We start from the raw sequence: 22,518 nt of genomic DNA, 5'->3' as shown, positions 1-22,518 counted from the left end.
AACCTCTGAGCCATCTCTCCAGCCCGAACATGTTGATTTTCACTAACCAAACCCATCATTATAATCGACATTCAGAGTAAACAGTAGCACTCCCCCACCAGATACCCCTTGTGCGCCACTGGACAAAGTCCATTGTTCTACCCACATTCACAGTCTTACTATGCAATGGATGTTGGCCTTGAACTCATAATCATGTCTCAGCTCCAGGGGCTAGACTCACAAGTTATGCCATTAGTTCCACCCTGGATATGAGTCAATAAAAGCACACTAGTGTGCACACACTCCATACTCTACCTGCTCACACAGAGATGGTGCTTGTTCTACATAGTGAGAAGACTGCACTCTCTCTTAATTTTGCCATTTCTTGAACCATTCTAATTGACACTTTTAGTTGCTAATAAGGCTCTCAGGTCCCTAATACTGAAATATATCCTGGACTCTACTTTCCTTCATTAATCTGGGGACAAGTGTCAGTAATGAAAGAATTCCTTCTGATAAAGCTTACTCTGCAGCTATCAGTCAGAGGTAACAGCTTCATAATTACCTTTTCTGTGTCCCAGGTCTGTACAAGGTCAAGGTCCTTCCGCAGATAGTTCCAGGAGATAAGGCTTTTGGTGTTAACATGTAGCTGGTGCCAAAGGGCCATCACCTTCTGGTAAGATTGCTCTACCCTAGAAATAACAGGCTGCATGTTAGAGGTCTGACTGTAAGGTAGAGCTTGGGTGCTGGGTGCTAAGAGGAAAAGGTAGCAAGTTCTAACAATATAGGCAGCTTTGGAATTCAGTAAGACATTCATTTGGACTGCCTATGGTATTCTGTCAGAACATATCTTCAGTAGCATAAATGTTACCAGCATGTAAAAAGACTGCCAGAAGCCAGAGAGAAGAAATAACAGGGAAAGCATGAATAAAAGAGTATAGATAAAATATCCCCTTTGGAGCTGTTGGAAAACCGCACCATCACTTCTTACAAGTGCTTTACTGTTCTCCATGCAATCAAAACATGCTGAAATAATTACAAAAGCTACTGAAATTCACTTGGGAAACAAGGAAACTACAGAATAAAATTTTCCAGTGGCAGAGAAAGGTAGATTTCTGTGAGTTCGAGGCCAGCCTGGTCTGGAGAGCTAGGCAAAGAAGTCCTATCTTAAAAAACAAAAATTAGAAAGGAAAACTAGGCATCAGGATCTCAGTTACATAAAAAATAAAAATAAAGGGGGCTGGAAGGATGACTCAGAGGCTAAGAGCACTGACTGCTCCTCCGGAGGTCCTGAGTTCAGTTCCCAGCACCCACATGGTGGCTCACAACCATCCATCAAGAAAAACACCTGGCTGGTAGTAGGGCACTTGAAACCTCTAATGGGAGGTCTGTACTGAGTAGCACACTGCCATAGTTACCTGCTGGCCATCTCAATGGCATCCTTATTGGGTGGGGGAATGATGAAGCAGACTGATGGCACCATTGCCTCGTTCCCCGTAGGGCTGATCACTTTCCATTTGGTCCTCTGAGAATTATCTTCCAACACACATTCATCATTTTTGCAAATAGTGATCTGAAAAGATGAAGTCAAATTATTGCTAATAGAAAATCTAACAACAGGCCTGATCTCAAGGCTATGAAATATCTAAGAAAAAAGTCTCCTTAAGAAAAATATCTGCAGGGCCATAGCATCACTTAGTCAGTAAAGGTTCTTGCTGCCAGGCCTGATGACCTGAGTTCAATTCCTGGAATCCACATGGTAAAAACCAGCCCCCAAAGGTTGCTGTCTGGCTTACACACTCACACTGGAACACATGTGCACCATGGAACTCCTGTGCCCTCTGCTATTTACACAAACATATACACGAGCATAAAATAAATGCTTTCCTTAGGCTCAGTGCATAAAGAATTTTTTTGTGCAAGTATGAGAATGAAAGTTCAGATTCCTAGTATCACATGGAAGTCAGGTAGGCAAGGCAGACCACCATAATCCCATGGGTTAGGAGGCAGAGGAGGATATCCCAGGACAAACTGCCTAGCTAGACTAGTCCAATTAGTAAGCTCCAACTGCCAAGAATCCCCACCTCAGTAGATTTAGTCTGGAGAGTGATGGAGGAACTACCTCTGTCCTCTACATGCACGAGCACCCTGGTGTACATATATCCTGCCATGTAAACACATATACATGCACGCATACACATCATACATGCATGTACAGGCAAAAAACAAGTTGTGTTATTAAGGTAGTATTTTTGTCCACTATCCCTTGCAAGTATATTCAATAAATCTGTTTACTTTCTTTAAGAAAGGAAAAGTAAGGATTGATTTGCTATCACTTAGTGAGGGTCCCTAGAATATGTAAAACCATAGTAAGTCAAGGAAAGAGGTATTAATCAAGTGCCTGTCATGGGGAATAACCAGCATGTGAGTTACAAGGAGACCTTAAGACAGTCAAGAGCTATCTCTGGACCAACATCTACGGAGTAAGAGTCACTGAGATATGCATCACAGCTCTGCTTCTGGGACATGCCTCCCCTCTCTTCCTCCCCTTCCTACCAGGCTCCTGAAAAGGTTTGATCATTTTGAGTCATCAATTCTTTCTCTTGAGAGACAAATAATAAACACAATCTGCTTTAGAAAAAAATGTTGAGACAACTATTTTAACTTGTTTGTGTTTTTTACACTATGTAGTCAAGGCAGACTTGAATTTGGAGTGACCCTCTGCCTCAGCCTCTCTAGTGCCAAGCTTAGAGGGGTATATCAGACTCATTTCACTCACATTCATGTGCAACAGATTGATATTCATGTCTGCTATGTGTCAGGGGATGTGCTGTATCAGCTACAACACAGAGGATAAAAGTAGCAAAGTGGTTAGCACAGTGGTCAGCAAACAAACATGGTCTACATTCAAAACTTTTAGTACCACAGTTTTCTGTGACAAATGCAGTACCAGGAAGTGGTACAAAGGATGACCCAGTCTTGGCTAGAGCTAAAGATATATTATTTAGAACCTCAAAGCCACATTAAGGAGTTAAGGCCTCTCTCCCTAAGAACAACAATGACATGCTGTAGGACCAACACAGGAGTGTAGCTTCCTTAAGAAGAATGTGCTGGATAAAGAATGAACTAAATGAGAAGGCTAGTATAACAATCCAAATACAAGAAACATACAATCTGATTTAGGCATAGTAACAGCAGCCCCAAGAGATGATTTACAAGTTAGCATTGACTTGGTGACCCTGTGAGCTGTAGGAACAACCAGGACAAGGGAGCTAAATGTATCCCCAAAGTGTAACAAAGTCCTTCTCCATCAACACTTACACAGTGAATGGATGATGACGCCAATCACTAAGGAAAGGAGCACGTCAGGATTATAGACTGGAGGGTTTGTTGTTTATGTTAATAAAAAATTACACTTAAATTTCCGTTTTAAAATCATCTTCTCTTGCTTTTAAATCTTTTTGGTCTCTCTTTTTTATAAAGACAGGGTCTCAAACAGACCCAACTGGTCTTAAACTCCATATCCTCTGGCCTCCATAAGTACCCGGTTTATAGACTTAGTTTTTTCCTTTTTTCTGCTAATGTAACACTAATTGAAGGCTTCCCTTCTCACCCCCTTCTCTTTGGAGGCCAGGTGCCGGCTGCTCTCTCACCTCAATCTGCCGGTAGTCACAAATGGCCTTCACAGATATAGTGCTCTTTAGCAGATGGTCTGGACTGCGCGGTTTTAGCTGGACAATGGTTTTTGATCTCCCAACAAGACTGGCAACGGAACTCTTGGACTGTATAAGCTGTTCCTTTTCATCCTATAAAACAAGAAAAACAAAAAGACATTAATGTTGGTATTCTGAGTCACTAAGTCGATAATGAAAATGCAATGCTCCACTCCCTAAGAGAATGTCATTTCTCAGTTAAGTAGGGATCCTTAGTGGAGCTATCTTAGATAATGGTATAGACAAGGATAAAGGGAAAAAGGAGAGAATGTCTGTCTTCTTTCAGATGCTTTTGTACTCTAAATTTGCAGCTTTCTCCTTGTACTCTAAACAATGACCAATGAAGCCACATGCAAGAAATAAATAAAACAAATGCCTCGTTGCCGAGCACAGCAATGGAACTAATGAAGGATTTTCTCAAATACAGCTCAGAACAAATGTTGTTGGTGAAAGCATCATGACAAATGATTTTGGATTTATCTTGCCGTGCTGTATTCGCATAAATTTGATTGGCTTGAATGTAGTATCATGCAAAAAGTCAAAATTCTAAAATCTCCACAAACCCAATTACCTTAAAAGCTAATAAACTTGTCAACAAAATTGGTAGCAGAATGCTATCAATTCTATTGGAGAGTAAGTGATAACCTTTATCTACTGTCCAGAATGGTCCAACCCATGGTGAGACATGAAAGTCCCCAGAAAGAGGGCTTTCTTAGGATGGACAGGGATGCAGTAAGAGTAAAGAGTTAATAATGTTAAGAAATATATCATTAAAGAATTAAGAATATGCAGATAAAGAAAAAGAAATTCTTTAAAAAAAACTACCTGTGCCTGTCCCCGGGAGCATGATTGGAAGAAATACAACTTTAACTTATTAGTTAAGAAAGAGGAATGGAAGATACAGGGGAGACAGCCACATTTCCACACTTGAGAGCTGGTCTTCCCATTCCAGTTTCCTTGCAATAAAGATGTCTAACCCACAAGCCAAACATCTCTAGGTCCAAAGACCAAGTGTTCATCATGGGAAAAGCTCTGAAAAGAACCAGAGGCCAGGACAGGTGCTCTGGAACCTGGTGAAGAAGCTGAGGAGCAGACCCAGCCGTGACTCCATGCCCCGATGATGCCACCAACCCGATGCCCCTGACCTGGAGAAGAGGGAACAGAGCAGCAACCACCCTCCTTGAGAAGAGAAGATGCGACAACTGCAGAGGGGTTACCCTATGACAGGAAGGTACTCTGTGGGAGGGAGGAGAGCAGAGCCAAGGATGACAGTCCTCCTTCACACTTGTAGTACCTCTGAGAAAGACATTTTAAGGACAGTAACTGTAAAGTTAAGTTTGTAGTCTTCATTTCAAGTTAACATTCCATTTGCCCAAGTGAAGCACCGAATGTAAGCCTACTTGTGTCTGAAGCCGTTATAAAAAAAGAAAGAAGGGAAAAGAGAGAAAAAATGAAAAGAAAATTAGGACAGTGATAACAGTGGTACAGAGCTTGTATGTTGTAAACGAGACTGGAGGTTTGATCCTCAACACCAAAAAACGTCCTACTTTCACCCACAAAACAAGGAAGTTAGGGCGGTGGGAGCACACGCCTTTAATCCCAGCACTCCAGGAGGCAGAGGCGGGTGGATCTCTGTGAGTTAGAGGCCAGCCTGGTCTACAAGAGCTAGTTCCAGGACGGGCTCCAAAGCTACAGAGAAACCCTGTCTCGAAAAAAGTAAGTCAAATAAAGAAAGCTAAAGTGAAGCGAAACAAAAATGCTTTTGAGTTACAAGAGAGACAAATATGTGTCTCTCTTATTTGGACTCTTCTCCTGAGATGTGCAATCTTCTAGCTCCTCCCCTGCGGCATATCTCCTGCAAGGCTGCTGAGCCCTGTCTTGACAATTCTGTATTCTGATGCTGAGTTTACAACTGCAACTCCTAAAGGAATAACTTACTGGAGCAAATAAATCTAAAATTGATTTTGGATAAAAACTGTATAAAGAACTATCTTTAAAAGTTAATATTACATTTAAAAAATTGGACAAATATTGTATTATCTCTACTTAAGATATTAATGCTGTCCTTAGTAACTAAAATCAACTTCCTAATATCTCATCATTACCAAAAGAAAACAGTCAAGGAAAAAAAAACTAGTTCAGATCTCTGTGTGTGTGTTTCAAAAGAGTAAAAACATATCTATGCCACTTAATCTCTTAGCATCAGTCTCGGCTCCAATGACTACAATAAAACAAGGATGAAGCAGAGAAAACATGGGCACCAGGTGGCCCAGGGAACAGTTACAAGGACTTTACTTCGTAGTTCCTCAAAGGAATCTCATCAGCAACTTCTTCAAAGGAGGAAAACAGAAGAGATGAGAGCACTGACGGGACAACTGGGAGGTGAGCCATACTTATTGCCCTGCAGCTTTCAAGGATATAGATGTGGCAGCAGCTGACACCATTTACTCTGTTTCTCAGAAGCAAAAATTCCCACCAAGGCAACACCCACCATGGAGTCCTGGAGCAGGTCCTCGAGGCGGGACAGACTGGTGCTGTGGTCGCAGGTATATTTTCGTTTGATGGAGTCTTGGAGGTTTCTCAGGAATGACTCCAGATCTCGGGCATCACTGAAGAACTGTGGAAACACAGGGAAAGTCTGGATTATGCTCAATGCCTCAGCACAGTGAAAGGTTCACAAAGAAGGAACTTTCTGTGCCAAGCTGAACCAAGCTGATTACACTCTCTTGGACCTGTGACCGCCCATTACAAAAGGCCCCAGAGTACAAACCAGAGGGCTTAAAAAAGCACAGTGTAAAGTATTATTGATGATTTCCAGTAACACTCACTAGATCTGATATGAAGCTAGCCTGCTTCACCCTTCTTGACTTTTGTTTGGTGGCAGCACTTGGTATGAGGCCTAGTTCATGAAATAACCTAGAAGCTAGGTAAAACAATGTTTACCTCACTGATGTAATTATATAACTAAAGAGATAAATGTAAGAGAGAAAATAGCTTCTTTCCTCCTCCACCCTCACATGAAGAAAAATGTGTATTTTTTGCTGTTGTGATAGGTGGAGGTAAGGAGAATCTTAATATTTTACGATCTTCTCCTCAAGGGGTAATTTGTCTCCCACTCTTGAAGCTGCATTGCTTTCACCAATGCAACACAAATGTCAGAAACAGAAGAAAGTGCCTGTGCATGTGGGCTGTTCTCTCTTGTAGTACAGTCACTTTGTAAAGAAGACTACTGGACACCAGGGTTGTCTATACACGCTGTCCCCTAGTCAACTTTCAGATACGTGAATAATGCCATTTGGGATCAAACAGTCCCTGCCCACTAGCCATAGCTACCTGCAGCCGTGCACATGACAGGCAAGATGAGACAAGCTGCAGAGGAAAACACCCACTTAGCTGAGCAAAGACCAAATTGAAATCACTCATGATTAATAGTTGAAACAACTAAGTTTTTAGAGTTGTCTTATACAGTAAAGGATAACTGATATGAATGAATGTTTGTTAGCCACCTCTCCCCATTTTTTTGAGGCAGGATCTCATGTAGCCCAAGACTAGTCTTGAATTTCTGAATCTCCTAACTCTACCTCCTGAATGCTAGAATCACAGGTGTGTAGCACCACACCGGTTTTACAATATTGGTGTATTTTAAATCTAACCTTTGGTGTAAGTAAGTACAGAAGTACACCACCACCACCATACCTGGAAGTAAGCTGCATTCTCTTTCACGTGTTGTTCCACACATAAGCACAGCTGCTTCATCCACTGCAGCTGTGACTGGACAGCAGCACTATATGCCTGTAAACAGCCAAGCACATGTGCAGAGGGCATTGAGTTTAAGAGGTTCAAATGACCTGTGTGAGTCTCTTTCCAAATACAACTCTGCTACTGATGAAGAACACAAAAGGGAGACATAGAGACATTAACTGACACCAGTGAAATGCTTCTTGGGAGAAATAAGCTTGCCTTGGTTAAAAATGGATTACCCAGAAAAAACTCCTTCTATACTCAGTTATAACTAATTCAGAAAAATACATAGCATAAATAAATAAATCCCTCCTGGTTCTTCTACTCTTTTGCTCTCTGGGCAACAGCACTACACCAACAAGAAGCATGATGAGGGGCTAGAGGCAGCTCAGTGGTTAAGAGCACTGGCGTTCTTCTAGAGGTCCTCCTATAGAGGTTTGGTTTCTAGCACGCACATGGTAGCTCCCAGTAATCAGGGCATTTAATGCCATCTTCAGGCCTCTATAGGTACCAGGCATGCATGTAGTACACAGACATACAAACACTCTCATAATGTAACATAAAAATCGTTTTTAAGAGAGAAGTAAGATGTGTATGTGTGTGTGTGTGTGTGTGTGTGTGTGTGTGTGTGTATAAAAATCAAGAGTCTTAGTCTCTTAACTTCTTCTTCTTAATAATAGTCTCCTCAAACTACTGAAACTGTGCAGGCTTTTGGGGGCTACTGAACAATCTGGGATAGGAAGGAAGATGATCTAAAACAAGGGATGTGACATCTCCTCTGGCCTTGGAGGACAAAGCTTCTGATTTCAACAGCTTCACAACAACACGTTGACCTTAACACACACTAAGACCACAAACCTCCACTGTTTGTTTAGCTGGATGGTTCTCAAGTGACAAGCGTTCTGCTGTATCTTGTAGAGAACGAAATACATCTTGTTTCCCTTCCAGTTCCATTGTCAACTCCTGCAAATTGAATTTAATTTTATAGAATAAATGCTATTAAAGAAGAAGAGGCAATAAAGAAAACACAATGTTCCCTCCTGACTTTAAGAGTCCTATAACAGGACTGGTGCCAAAATGTGATGTATAAACAGGAAACGCTTGGGGGAATTTCAGAAAAAAAAGGCAAAAATGAGAGAATTAAAGGGAAGGCATTTGGAAAGCACAAGACCTGAGCTAGCTCTGAGTAAATTGTGAGAACTCAGGAGGTAGAGGGAAGAGCAAACATGGCTAGAGTGGTTAGTTAGCCAAAAACTAACAAAGGGGCACACTAGTTAGCCAGTACCACACAAGCAGACACACTAGTTAGCCAGTATCATACAAGCAGACACACTAGTGGAAAGACCATTGACTAGGAAGCTTTGCTAAACATTCTCTCAGCTAAAATGTCCTCCTCTGAAACAAAATTCCGTTAATGCAAGACCCAAATTAAATACTGGCTTTTCAGTGAACCCTTACTATCAGATTCAACCTCTTCTCCTTTAAGCTCCAGAGCACTGTCTATGTCTAGCAGCCTCGCCGCAGTTTCCACACATGCTGCTTCAGAAGATTCCTGTGTCCTTCTCTGATCAGAAGATCCTTACTTTTGGGAGGAGTGCAGGGGTGGGGGTTCGAGGTTTCTCTGTGTAGCTTTGGAGCCTGTCCTGGAACTCACTCTGCAGACCAGGCTGGCCTTAAACTCACAGAGATCCACCTGTCTCTGCCTCCCGAGTGCTGGGATTAAAGGCATGTGCCACCAGTGCTTGACCACATTTTTAATATAACTGTAGCTGCAATGGAACTAAACCAACCAACGTGGGTACTAATAGAATAGCTGTCTGTTTGCACAGAGGATTATAAAATGTTTTAATATCCTGAGTATGGAAATACTAAGAGTAGCAAAAAATGCTCCTACTTACTTGTCTACTTCTTCATTATAAAAAATAGAGAGCAGAGCTGGAGAGATGGCTTGGCAGTTAAGAGCACTGACTGTTCTTCCAGAGGACCCAGGTTCAATTTCCAGCACCCACATGGTGGCTCACAACCATCTGTAACTCACACATGTGGTACACAGACATATATACAAGCAAAATACCCATACACATAAAATGAATGATTTCTTTTAAAGATTAGAGAAGAGGGGAGAGACAGAGAAAGGGGAGGGGAGGAAGAGAGAATCTAAGGCATTGCTCCGTTAATTATAGATTTCCTGACCATTTTACATTTTAAGAGAGTAAGACTAAAATGTCCCTAAGAATTCAAATTATTGGGTCTAGAGAGATGGCTCAGTGGTTAAGAGCATTGCCTGCTCTTCCAAAGGTCCTGAGTTCAATTCCCAGCAACCACATGGTGGCTCACAACCATCTGTAATGAGATCTGACGCCCTCTTCCGGCGTGTGGGCATATATGCAGGCAGAATGTTGTATACATAATAAATAAATCTTTAAAAAAAAAGAAAGAATTCAAATTATTATAGAAATCTAAAAGTACAACTCAGTTAAATAATATTAACTCCTGCATTTTAAAACACTTTGCTTAGATTATCTTATTAAGTCTTACTCAACCTTTTATACAACCCTTTCAAGTAGTTATTATCTCATTTTTATGTAGGCCCAGAGAGATTAATGTGTTGCCCAAGGTCACAGAGCCAATTAGTGGGCAAATAAGAACTTGAATTTGGGTTCGTCACACTACAAACCCTATAATCTTAATCATAAAGCTGTATTAATTTCTAAATGACTCACTATACAGACTGCTGTTCTATCTAACTAAAAATACACTCTTCTAACTAAATCCACTCAAGGGCTCTCTCTCCTCCACACATTTTTCTCACAAAACAGACGCAGGGAACAGAGTCCCCGTTTCTATCTCTCAGCACATAGCCCCAGCCCAGGGGCTCTCAACCTTCCTATAACTGTACTTTTGCTGCCCTTAGGAATTGTAACATAAAAAATTCTGAGAGAGAATTGTTGCGAGGGTCATGCCCCACAGGTTGAGAGCCACTGCTCGAGCAGCAGTCTTTGCAGACTGGCTCTCTGCCTCTCACTACTGCTATTCAGCATGACGGTCCTGCTGTGTGACACTCACAGAGAAGTAGGTTTTCTTGGCTGAGATATTAGGGTTGCTGTCACTCCAGTCACAGGCTAGCTCTTCTTCCTCCTTCCCATTCAACCAGATCAGCTCAGCTGTAGCTCTGGAGACAAACTTGTGCAAGCTCTGAAGGTGCCTCATTCGGAAGCTAGATGTCTCCTGGAAAAAGCAAGAATTAAAAGATTAAAGTGCCAGCCTTTGCATCTGGAGAAGATAGCACAGTGACGTCAGGAAAGAATAACCCAGGAAAGGTATTAGGTCTCGTTTGTTTAGTTTTGTTTTAAAGTGCTTGTATTTAAACCTAAGGCCATTGGCATGCAAGGAAACACTCTACCATTAAGTCATACACACACACCCTAAGCCTTTTTTTTTAAAAAAAAAAATCTGGATTCTTTTTGATGGACTCATTTTACATAGTTTGATATAAAACTTCCAGGGTCCTTGTCAATCTTACACTGAAGATGTGACTCACAAGACTTTTGTAAGTGTTGTTGTATAAAGAGTGATCTTGGCTTATTCCACCATGGACAATAGAAGAGAGTAAAAAACAATAAATAGAGAATTCCCTCTCAATCATCTAAATTTTTTAGTTATAGTATCTCAAAATACAGATGACCACCGTCTTGGTGAGGAACATAGCTAAGATGGGCTTTACTTGCTTACAGTTTCCCGGAGCAGTGGTTTCTGACCTTTAAGAATCTGGAAGTTCAGCTGGGCAGTGGTGGGACATGCTTTTAATCCCAGCATTCAGGAGGCAGAGGCAGGCAGATCTCTGTGAGTTCGAGCAGCCTGGTCTACAAGAGCTAGTTCCAGGACAGGCACCAAAGTTACAGAGAAACTTTGTCTCAAAAACAAAACAACAACAACAAAAAAAAAGAATTTGGAAGTTCATTGTGGCAGAATAAAACTATAATACTGGGATTTTGGGCACTGAGGCAAGAGTAGTTTAAAGGCCAGCATGGGCTATGTAGAGAAAATACCTCAAAAAGAATATTATAACCCATATAAATAATTACACACAGTAAATATAATCTAAAACAAACAAACAAACAAAGACAGAGCCAAACCATGTGCTTTCTGAATTAGGAAGGAGTCTTATTTGGAGGAAGCCCAAGTCTCCATGAGCACAGAAGAAGTTGACTAGTCAAGGTCTGGGAGAAAGACTCACCTTCAGTTTACAATATTGTGTCTCCAACTTTCCAAGAGTTTCAACATAGCTGGTATGAAAATTCTGGGACATCTTTCCCTGACACAAAAGGAATGAAATGAAAAGACATTAGAGAAACAGTGGGGAAACTATGTGGTATTGCTTCAGCAATGTAGACAAGATGGAGGTGAGGGCTCACTGCTCTGGGAAACACAGGCCTGAGCAACAATTTTCTAGGCGAGACCAGACTTCATAGCTAGAGGCAGCACTGGGTGGACAGTTCAGCAGGGTAACCTAGCCAGTACCCTCCCTGCACGTACTTTCAGCAATCAGAGGCTTCTGAGCAAATCCTACGCCTGATGACTACCCAACTCCTCATCTGCTCCTTTGAAGGTGGTGGGGGTGACAAAATAAAAAACAGGAAGATAGGAGCACAGTAGTAGAGCACTTGTCTAGCAGGCAGAGAGTCCCTAAGTGTGGTCCATTACCACCAGAAAACAAACCAAGACACTCAAAAAATAAGACAGAACCGTGACTAATGCAGGACTGACCAAGTGAGCGGTTTCTTCACACCGGCTCTTCACTGCAGGCTCACAGCAAAAGGAGAAGGAAATGAATTTTGGAGACAGAACTCCTGAGTTTAGATTCTGCTTTTTATTAATTCTGACTTCAGCTGTCAGCATCACTTTTAAAAGTTTTTCAGTTTTTTGCTGGGCAGTAGTGGCACACACCTTTAACCCAGCACTCGGGAGGCAGAGGCAGGCAAATCTCTGTGATTTTGAGGCCAGCCTGGTCTACCGAGTGAGATCCAGGACAGGCTCCAATCCAAAGCTACAGAGAAACCCTGTCTCAAAAAAACCAAACCAAACCAAACCAAACCAAAAAAACCTACTTTTCTCACAATGTCATTGCAAAGGTTAATAGAGACACACTGAAAAAAGCCAGAATTAGTTGCAAAGTACTATTCATTATATACTTTACTTTTTGGAGCCTCCTCCTTTTCAGAAACAGCAGTGTGGAATAAAACTCCCACTACCTGCTCCTCCCCAAACTCTCATAATGCAGATTCTGAATGCTTTTTACCTCGTACAACCTAGCCTCTTTGACACTCGAGCCCAGCTCTTCCACGCTGGTGTGGATATGCTGCTGCGTTTCCAGCTGCAACTCCACACTAGGCAGATCATTACCCCACTCTGCTCGTTCCAGCTTCATCTAAGAAAGAAAGCACATACGTGTTATAACTTGCAAAGGACAGGAGAGTGGTCAGTCAATATCTGGATGAGATGACCAGGGGTAAGAGCACATGTCTGTGATCTCAGCACTTAGAACAGAAGGCTCAGGATTTCCAGGTCAGCCTGGACTACATAAGACCATGACTTAAATAAACAAAATGGCAAGGTGTAAGGACTGGGCATCTAAACTGTCTCTATCATTCTATGCTTTTGTACAGGAAAATACACTACAATCAACCCTCAAGAGCCTACAGAAGAAGCCCCATTAACTACAGCAATGGTGGCCTATAAGAAAACAACCCTGAGTTTGTCAGAAGTGGGGCTCAACATTCCCCTTTATAGGGTTACAAACATTCCCCTTTATAGGGTTACAAGACATTGTGGTGCATGCCTTTAATACCAGCACTCAGTATGCAGAGAGACAGGCAGATCTCTGAGTTTCAGGCCAACCTGAGCTATGTAATGAGACCCTGTCTTAAACAAAACAACAATAAATCATTATGAGTCTTAATTTAATAGAGTAGACCCCCACAAAAAAAAAAGGAAAAGAGAAAGATCTAAAAAATATTTTGATTCACAGCATCAGCTACTAGCCAATAGATCCCTTCTCCCTTTTTCTGTCCTCCCTTCCTTTTTTTCTTCCTTGAGATGGAAATCCTATAAAATAGCCCAGGCTGGCCTGGAATTCCTGCTTTAGCCTCCTGGGTCCTGGGTTTACAGGGATAGCCTGGCACAGAACAATGTCAAATTTGAGCTATAACTGACCTAAAATATAATTTAGTAGCATTGGGCTTGTGGAATAAATATCAGTCTTGCTTAGATTTAAAATGTATGACCAAAACAACAAAAACCGAAGAATGCACTTTCCTATCAACAAGGAACCATCAGAAGACAACTGAGATATATAGATACTACAAGTTTCCCACAAGTTACCACTTAGGGCATGATTAACAGAAGGTAATGGACTCACCAAGAACTTCAAGTCAGAAAAGCCTGTGACACTCTATATAAATCCTGTCCATTTAGAATATAAGGAGAAAGGAATCAGGCATGGTGGCATATGCCTGTAATCCCAGCACTCAGGAGGCTGGGGTCGGAAGATCACGTGTTCAAGGACAATGAGACTATACTGACTTCCAGGTCAGCATGGGTTAAACAGTGGAGAGGCAAGGGGACATTTAAGGAGAAAGGGTCTCAGGTGCAGACAGGATCAATTATTAAGGCTTTCTCTACCAGAAACACAAAGCAACCTGGTCCTCTTAAGACAGTTTTCTGGACATACACCCACCTGCATCTCTTCTACCCAAGAAAGTAGTTCATATACAAATCGAAGACTGCCTTCATCTTCAGAGGAGGAGATAGATACAAGTTCAGCCCGGGTCATAGGTTTTCGAAACCAGGAGGTAGAAGTTGTCTTGTTCAGGGGTTCTGCTTTCAGATGTGTAGTGGTTAAGGTAGAGGGTGGGACCAATTCAAGTGAAGTAAAATGGCCTTTCCGGTATAGATTTGTACACTCTAAGCGCAGGGTGACCAGCTCGTCCTGCAGACGCATGACCCTGGAGAAGAAGAGTATAAACTTAAAACATGCTTAAAATACAATCTTCATTATCTATTTAACAAGCACATGATAAAAATAAAAATGGGACCATATCAGGAAAAGTGTTTTGAAAAAGTGTTACAGAAATGTAAAGTGGTATTTTTAACATCATCTAGTTTGGAGTTTTCGGGGCAAATGCAAAACTAAAGTGTTAATTGGAAGGAAGTAATGTAATATTTATATGACTCCTGAAGGTCAGAGGAGAATAAATGCTGGACTGCCATGTGACTTTAAACACTGCTTATCCTCTCTGCAGATCTCAGTTTCCCCACCTATAAAATGAGTTCACTAGACCCCAGTTATTCAAAGTCAAGTGTGCAAGCATACCTCTGCAGGTCACTCTGAAACAGAAATGCAGTAAGATGGCACAGTGACCGAGAAATATACTATAGACACTTAACAGGATGGGTGTGCCAAAAGGGAAACTCAGCCCAGGCAATGTCCTGCTTAGAGGGTGTGCATGCAGCAGCCCCAGAAACAGAGTTCTGATATTCAAGTTAAAGATTCAGTACCTGGTTCTTATCTCAGCCCTCCCTATGAGCCCCTTCCTCCTCACCTAAAGGCCAGTTCTTCCAGCTGGTAGTACTTCTCATCCCGGAGGATCTGGAGATCCACCTGCAGCTGCCTGATGAGACCTTCGCACTCTTGAATGTACATGATGACATCTGACTCACACTGGACTGGCTGTCCTGATTCCAGGTGCGCAGCATCCTGTGACAGAAGAGAGTCTGGGTGAGAAAATGTCGCTGCTCTCACCCACTAGAAGGGAGGGAACAGAGGAAAAGGAAGTAACACAGCTGGATTCCTCAGCTGTTAACTTTGACTGTTGGAGCAGCTGGGTACAAAGTGGAAAGCATGTGATATAAGATGTAGGACGAAGCAAATACTTACAGCCTGCAGTGTATTCTTCGCTAGTGTCAGTTTTTCTTCACAGTTCAAAGCACCATTCTGTATTTTGTTTGCAATCTGAAGCAGCAATTCCAGCCTAAAAAAATAAAAACCATAATGAAGTACAGACTCAAAGCAGCCCTAAGGAATGCCAGTCTGCCACCTGGACCCACCTCTCCACAGCAGGCCGTAGGGATTTCTCTCGCTCTAGCATTTCAATGATGAGTTTCCCCCATTCTTCTTCTACATGATTAGGGTGGTAGCCTTGAGGCAGTTTAATTCTGCCAAATTCAATCCACACCTGAAAGAGATACTTTTCAGTGCCCAACCACAGCCCTACCCTCCGGACTATTTTTATCTGTTTTTGTATTTTGCTTCTTGCTTTTTGTTGTTCCAGTCAAGCAGTAGCTTTTCACCCTATCTAATATAGGAAAGGAATAAAGCATCTAACAACTTAAGAGCTAAAACATTTGCATTTAAACTCTAACATGCAGAGACCACTTGCTCTAAACCATCCCATCCCTTCTATCATTTCTAGAAATCTGTCTTCTAAATGAACTTGATTCTGGCAAGGTTAAATCCACCCAACTCTATAGTTTCCCTCTAAAGATTCAGTTTCACTCTAAAAAGCAAGGAAAAAAGGATTTCTGAATAGAGATACTGTTTTTCAATGACTCCTTTACCAATGACAGTTTGTTGATACTATTCCTTTACCACAGAGTTCCAAGACTGGCGAGGGTATCACTACCCTTGGTAGTGATAAAAGGGGAGCATGTGGAATCTATTAGGAAACAACGACAGTGCAAACCCCATGTCTTAAAAAGAAATATGCTTCCTTACCTCTAGTAATTTATATAACTCTTTGATTCTTCCTTTCTCTCTCTCCTTGGCAAGAATTTCTGTTTCTTTGAAGTGTATATATTGGTTATAAAGTGCCTACAAGTATTAATATTTGATGAATGAATTAATAGACCAAAGCAACAGGGACCAATTTTTCACACCACCTCCCCCATCCCAGCAGCATAAATCCTGAAGCTCACTCCCAGAGAGAATTCATAAAAAGCAACTTAAGTCCATGCTTTTACCTTTAGTTCAACAGGGTTCTGGGGGAAAGATTTATCTGACATCAAGAGTGTATGCTGTCTGATCCAGGGAAGGAGGGAGTCCACTCGGCTTTGGTATTCTTGCCACCTGGCATCCACGTCCTATGGGCAGAAGGCAGACACTGGAGACCAGATTTGCACTTAGCAGCAGCAGCAGCAGCAGCAGCAGCAGCAGCAGCAGCAGCAGCAGCAAGGACACAGTGGCTCAGACCACCCCAGGCCATGCAAAACCCTCTTCTAATTGCCTAGACAGATGTCCAACTTAATACTCAAACTTTCAGTTTCAAAGCTCCCCGAGGAACCCAAAGATGTCATTCAATATCTTGACACGTAGAAAGACTATAAACCAAGCTACTAAAATTAAGATCAACAATATTTGTCAGACATGGTGATTCTTCACATTGTAACTGCTCCACTCGGGGGTTGAGGCAGCAGGACCATGAGTTCAAGGCTAGCCTAGAGCTCAGCCATGTTGCCTATTCAAAAGTGTATCAGTAGCCAAGAAAACACCATGTCATCTTGAATTAAGGCTGGGGATGGAAATAGCATTCTTTGTTGGCATTTAACATCAAATGGTCTACGTTAGATGGCATAAAATTAGCAATACCAAGGCTCATTCTTAAGGACAGTGTCCATTATGATAAAGATAATGTAGACTCAGGTGGGTCTTTGTAAATGCAAAAAATTTAAGTAGCACTATCTAATGAAGGCACTCTACTTCAATGAAACAAGTTATTTAGGAAAATATTCTTTTACCGTAGCACTGATCCCTTCTCCACCCTCAGGGACTTTGGGGAAGGCATCATAAATTGAAGACACGTAAGTGATTACAGACTTTTCATCTGGAGATGGTACATCCACATCTGAGAGAAAGATAGAATGTCTTGGTCAGAATGAGGAACTTACCAGGAGAAGGGATTATGAAAACATGTTAAATGTACTTAGATTTCAGTAACTCTCACCTTCTGCATCCAGCAATCGGGTGACCCCGAGTCTCTCAGCTACTTCAAAAGCCTGTTCCAGGTTCTCCCGGTTACTCTGGATTTGCACTCTCTCCATATCTACCAGATCGGGTCTGTAAAGGTTCACCACGGCACGTGAAAAACCACTGTCTATCCAGCACATGAGCTCACGCAAGGAGGACCTAACAGTTCCCAGGACTGAAAACTGTCAGAGGCCATGAGAATATACAGTATATGGCAGTCGATAATTCAAGTGTCAACCAAGCAGAGGGCTGACTCTGCTGGGGGTTAATCTTGTCAAGGCAATACCTGAAGGACCATCAGCTCTTTTTTGCTTGCTTTTGCTAAAACATCTTGGTGTCTCCCCAATACCTGCATTGTAGTATGTAATCTCATGTGATATGTATATGTAATCTCATGATTACATCTCAATCTTATGGGGGGCACATATATCTGTGGGTGATCAGGAAGATGACTCTTCATTTATCTGTATAATCTTTATACATAGAATATATACTGGGACATGCTTCATAACTAGATCTATTTGTCCCATGAAGACTGTAGACACTTAAAAGCCTACTTTGTTCCTTTTGGCTTAGACTAACTGCACACAATTAGCTCACTTTTACCTCAGAGCAAGTTCAAACTAGACTAAAGGCTTTCTGTAAATAGATCATAAGTTTAAAATTTTATAGTTATGGACAAAGTCAGAGTCGCAGATGTCCAACCTAGGTTGCTACACAAAGCACCCTAAGAAAAGCATGCCAAGTCTTCGCTTGCCAGTCTGCTAACAACAGAACTATGTTTCAAAGTTTGTCACCGGGAACTGTGCCCCCTCCCCAATCTGGTCATGATCTTACTCCAGTAACTTTGGAACTTTGGGTTGCTATGGAAGAGGCTCAGCTCCATATTGCTTACCCTAGGGATGTGCTTTCTACCAATGAGACTAACTCTTGTAATTTTTTTTTTAATCACTTTAACGTTCCTGTAAAGAGACGACTTTTTAGTCTAGAAGAGAAGAAGGTAGGAGGATAAGTTGGGAGGAATTAGAATTAGAATAGAAGCAGAACAATAAAGAGACTGATTTGGAAAAGCATATAGTGAGAGAATTTGATCATTTGCCCTCAGATATCCAAAGAAAAAAGTCCTTTGCATTTGCTCTGTGGCCAATCTAAACCTTGAAGAGAGTCTTGGAGCTGGTTAGAAAACACTGAGTGAACTAGAGAGAAAGTAGGAGACAGAAAGACACCAATCCTGAACCTACTTTTAATTGCACACCAGGCACCTAATGCTACCCAATTCCAAGCTTACACAAATTCATAAACTAGTACACAGTGAAAATTGATACATGTGTATGACCACCCAGACCTCAAATTATTTTTTTTTGTGTGTGTGTGTGGTTAAAATTCCTATCTTCCTTCCTCATGTCATACCAAGTTACCTGCCTCTCCTTACTTTGGTCTGGTTCCTCTTGAGGCCCTGTATACTTGTTCTTTCACCTACTTGGGATGCTCTGACCCCAGAGCCTGCATGGCTCACTTTTGAGACCCTCATCTATCTCTGGCCATCTCTGTTCAAATTACCACAACCCTATAATTACGTTCTTCCACGGTGCCTGCCACTATATGACAACACCCAGTTCTCTGTTTACTGCCTATTCTCCCCAGCGGACAGTCAGCTCCCTGAAAGCAGGAACACTGACTAGTTCACTGCTTTGGCCAATGCTTAGAACAGTAGGGCTCAATAAAGACTGCTTTTCAAAACAGAGCAATGACTTAGAGTCTAATCCTTGTTGGAAGGGGAAGATGGTGTGGCAGCTCATTACAAATGGGATGGGAAGAATTCCTTCTAAGAGCAGTGAGATTCCACTGTACGTACCTGTATCTGTGAATCAGTGCATTGAACATTTTCCCATCGCTCCAGCAGGAAGAAAAGTTGGTGCATTTGATTCCTGTGTAACCAGCTGTTACTTTCTGAGTCCACAAGAGTAGTTTCTCCTTGGCTGACATATCCCCTGATTCCCCACTAATGTAGATATCAGATATCTGCAAACACATAGGACATGGAATAACTCCTTCAAATACAATAAAGTCTGTTGTCTTTCTCTTTTCTCTATATTATGACTAATAAAGGAAGAGAGACCCAAGACTAGCTAGCAAAACTGTTAATGACAACTCCAACAGATATTTAACCTCTCTGGTGGTCAGAGAAACACAAATTAAAACTTACCAAACCGGCCTGGTGCTGGGGGCACATGTCTTTAATCCCAGCACTTGGGAGGTAGAGGCAATTGGATCTCTGAGTTTGAAACCAGCCTGGTCTACAGAATAAGTTCCAAAACAGCCAAGACTTCAAAGGGAAACCTTGTCCCAAAAAACCAAACCCATCAACCAAACAAACAAGAAAAACAAAGCAACAAAAACAAAACACCCAAAACCTATCAAATCAGTAAAGGCTGGTTGGTCATTATCAATCAAATTATCACTAACAATCAAAAATGGAGAGAATATTCAGAATTGGATATTATCATCTGAAAGTATACTATGGAGAATACAAACAGCACTTTTATGCAGGATGTCAGTTTTGAATCAAATCCTTCTTTAAATAATGTATTTATTTTTATTTTACAGGCATTGTTGGTTTGCCTGTATGTATATGTGAGGACAATATACATATATACATATAGCAGACAATAAGACACCTCCAAGTGTCTTATACTAAATTTTACATATTTAACTCAAAATAAATGAGATTATAACAGAGCATCCATCCACTAGGTTCTCAACTTATTTTGGATTTTTAAATTTTTATAATAGTTTAAGACTGTACTTACTGTTGGCCAGCCAGTGGTAACACACTTTTAATCCCACTGGGAGGCAGAGGCAGGAGGATCTCTGTGAGCTCGAGGCCAGCCTGGTCTACAGAGTGAGTTTCAGGCCTGGCTCCAAAGCTACAGAGAAATCCTGTCTCAAAAAACTAAAAAGAGGGCTGGAGAGATGGCTCAGCGGTTAAGAGCATTGCCTGCTCTTCCAAAGGTCCTGAGTTCAATTCCCAGCAACCACACGGTGGCTCACAACCATCTGTAATGAGGTCTGGTGCCCTCTTCTGGCCTTCAGGCATACACGCAGAAAGAATATTGTATACGTAATAAATAAATAAATATAAAAAAAACAAAAAAAACCTAAAAAGAGTACTTACTGTCAAGTACTGTTTTATATGTCCAGCAAAATCATGTTCAGTAAGTTATACCAGTTATGAAATATTTTATTATTATAAGAGGCTTTGCATTGTGCTAGATAATTTTACTCAGCTATGGGCAAAAAAATGTTCTGTGGCCGGGCGATGGTGGCGCACACCTTTAATCCCAGCACTCGGGAGGCAGAGGCAGGTGGATCTCTGCGAGTTCGAGACCAGCCTGGTCTACAGTTCCAGGAGAGGCTCCAAAGCCACAGAGAAACCCTGTATCGAAAAACCAAAAAAGTTCTGTGTAGTCTAAAGTGGTCCAGGTTAAATTATGAGGCTCGGTAAGTTAATGTATTAAATACATTTTAAAATTACAGTGATAATACAACTTCAAATCAAATACATAAATCAAACTGGGATATAACCCTGTTTTGAGTAAGGGTACTTCTATTATTTTAAAATCAGGAAAATTGGGGCCAGAAAGTTCAATACTTTATTTAAGAAAACACACACACACACAAAACAAAACAAAAAACAACCAAACCCTGCAGACTTCTAAATACTGCCAAAATCTTTGAAGGCAGACTGCAAGAATAGTATAGATAGTTTGCATAGAGCCCAGGAAGCCACTTATGTGTCAAGTAAAATGAAATGGCAGAATTAGCAGCAAACTCATGGGTACAGAGTTTTGCCCTTGACAGGTATATTCATACAAAAGGAAATTCAGGCTAGTGCACTTTGATAATGCCTAATAATAAGATGATTCTACAAATCTTTTTATCACTCACCACCTCTCTGCTGACTCTGTATTTACCTGACAACTTTCAAATTATTGTTTCACATACATACATACATACATACTATAAAGCTAAATGATTGCTGTAGATACTCAACAATTTTACAGTTAAAATTCATTTTGTAAATTAATTCAGATCCATCAATCACTTATAAATAGAAACCATGTGAAACTATGCTATAAAATTCAATCAATTACAAGTTTGATAGAGAAAGCCATGAAGCTGCAAAGTGAGGACTCAGTAATAGTACACTCAATCCAACAGCCAGCACCCTACGGGATCAGTATAACAGTCTCTCTCTAAAGTCGGTTCTACTTCCATCCCCTTCTCAGTATAAACAGTCTCTCTCTAAAGTCAGCTCTATTTCCATCCCCTTCAATATTTCTCCATCCCTACTGTAATGGATAATTGTCACTAGACACTGACATATACCCATCACTTTCATTGCAGCTGCTTCATGTACATATTAAGAAGGATCAGAAAATAGATTTGGTGAAATGAATCAGGGAAAGAATTAACAAAACAAATTCTGAGCATTAGGGTTTTTTACCAAAACCTAAATTCTAATTATTTAACCAAAATAAGCACAACCGTCTCTCTAATGACATCCCCTACCTGCCAATCATAGTTTCAGCCACAATGCCTATATGCACATTGCATTATTTGTTATATGTACATAAGTTTTGCCAGCATGTATTATACACCATACTCATGCAGTGCCTTAAGAAGACACTGAAGCCCCTGGAACTGAACTTGGGTCCCTTAAAGGGCAGCCAGTGCTCTTAACTACTAAGGCAATTTCTCCAGTCCCTGCATTGAAATTATTTCAGTGAAGACCTTTGCTTCAGATTTTCAACACAGGTTTGATGAGACAATGTTTGGTTCCTTAGGGGAAGAAAACAGTACCAGGCTTGGATTGCAACCTTTCTAGACTGTAAACTGGGTTGTGAAAAATGTGATTATCATTGCAAGCATCTCAATAGTTAAGTTTGGTTTTTATCCACCTTTTCTTGTGATACTCTCATGTGGTATGCGTACCATCACTAGGGTCTGCACTAGGGATACAGAGACCCAGCTTTCATCCATTTCCTCCCCTGGCTGAGGAGA

At 41.2% G+C, this 22,518-nt stretch overlaps 1 protein-coding gene across 22 annotated transcripts in view; it reads right to left on the bottom strand.

Moving 5' to 3' along the window:
- Positions 1-22,518, bottom strand: part of Macf1 (microtubule actin crosslinking factor 1) — a 338,997-nt gene that overhangs the window by 143,041 nt on the left and 173,438 nt on the right. For all 22 annotated transcript variants that reach the window (XM_041651076.1, XM_041651084.1, XM_041651079.1 and 19 more), the window contains 18 exons: positions 19,310-19,476; positions 17,432-17,544; positions 17,226-17,332; positions 16,452-16,571; positions 16,207-16,302; positions 15,540-15,667; positions 15,370-15,463; positions 15,035-15,189; positions 14,170-14,437; positions 12,733-12,861; positions 11,671-11,748; positions 10,500-10,661; positions 8,292-8,396; positions 7,389-7,484; positions 6,184-6,309; positions 3,633-3,785; positions 1,398-1,552; positions 545-671 (listed from right to left, as the gene is read on the bottom strand). In XM_041651076.1, coding sequence (XP_041507010.1) covers positions 545-671; positions 1,398-1,552; positions 3,633-3,785; positions 6,184-6,309; positions 7,389-7,484; positions 8,292-8,396; positions 10,500-10,661; positions 11,671-11,748; positions 12,733-12,861; positions 14,170-14,437; positions 15,035-15,189; positions 15,370-15,463; positions 15,540-15,667; positions 16,207-16,302; positions 16,452-16,571; positions 17,226-17,332; positions 17,432-17,544; positions 19,310-19,476 — 2,379 coding nt within the window. The remainder of the gene's footprint in view (positions 1-544; positions 672-1,397; positions 1,553-3,632; positions 3,786-6,183; positions 6,310-7,388; positions 7,485-8,291; positions 8,397-10,499; positions 10,662-11,670; positions 11,749-12,732; positions 12,862-14,169; positions 14,438-15,034; positions 15,190-15,369; positions 15,464-15,539; positions 15,668-16,206; positions 16,303-16,451; positions 16,572-17,225; positions 17,333-17,431; positions 17,545-19,309; positions 19,477-22,518) is intronic.

The sequence above is a fragment of the Microtus oregoni genome, unplaced genomic scaffold (genome assembly GCF_018167655.1).
Source record: "Microtus oregoni isolate MIOR12 unplaced genomic scaffold, Mior012 000005F_ref0000423, whole genome shotgun sequence".
Taxonomy (NCBI): Eukaryota; Metazoa; Chordata; class Mammalia; order Rodentia; family Cricetidae; genus Microtus; species Microtus oregoni.
Note: the sequence above shows the minus strand (reverse complement) of the source record. Positions and strands in the feature narration are given on the sequence as shown.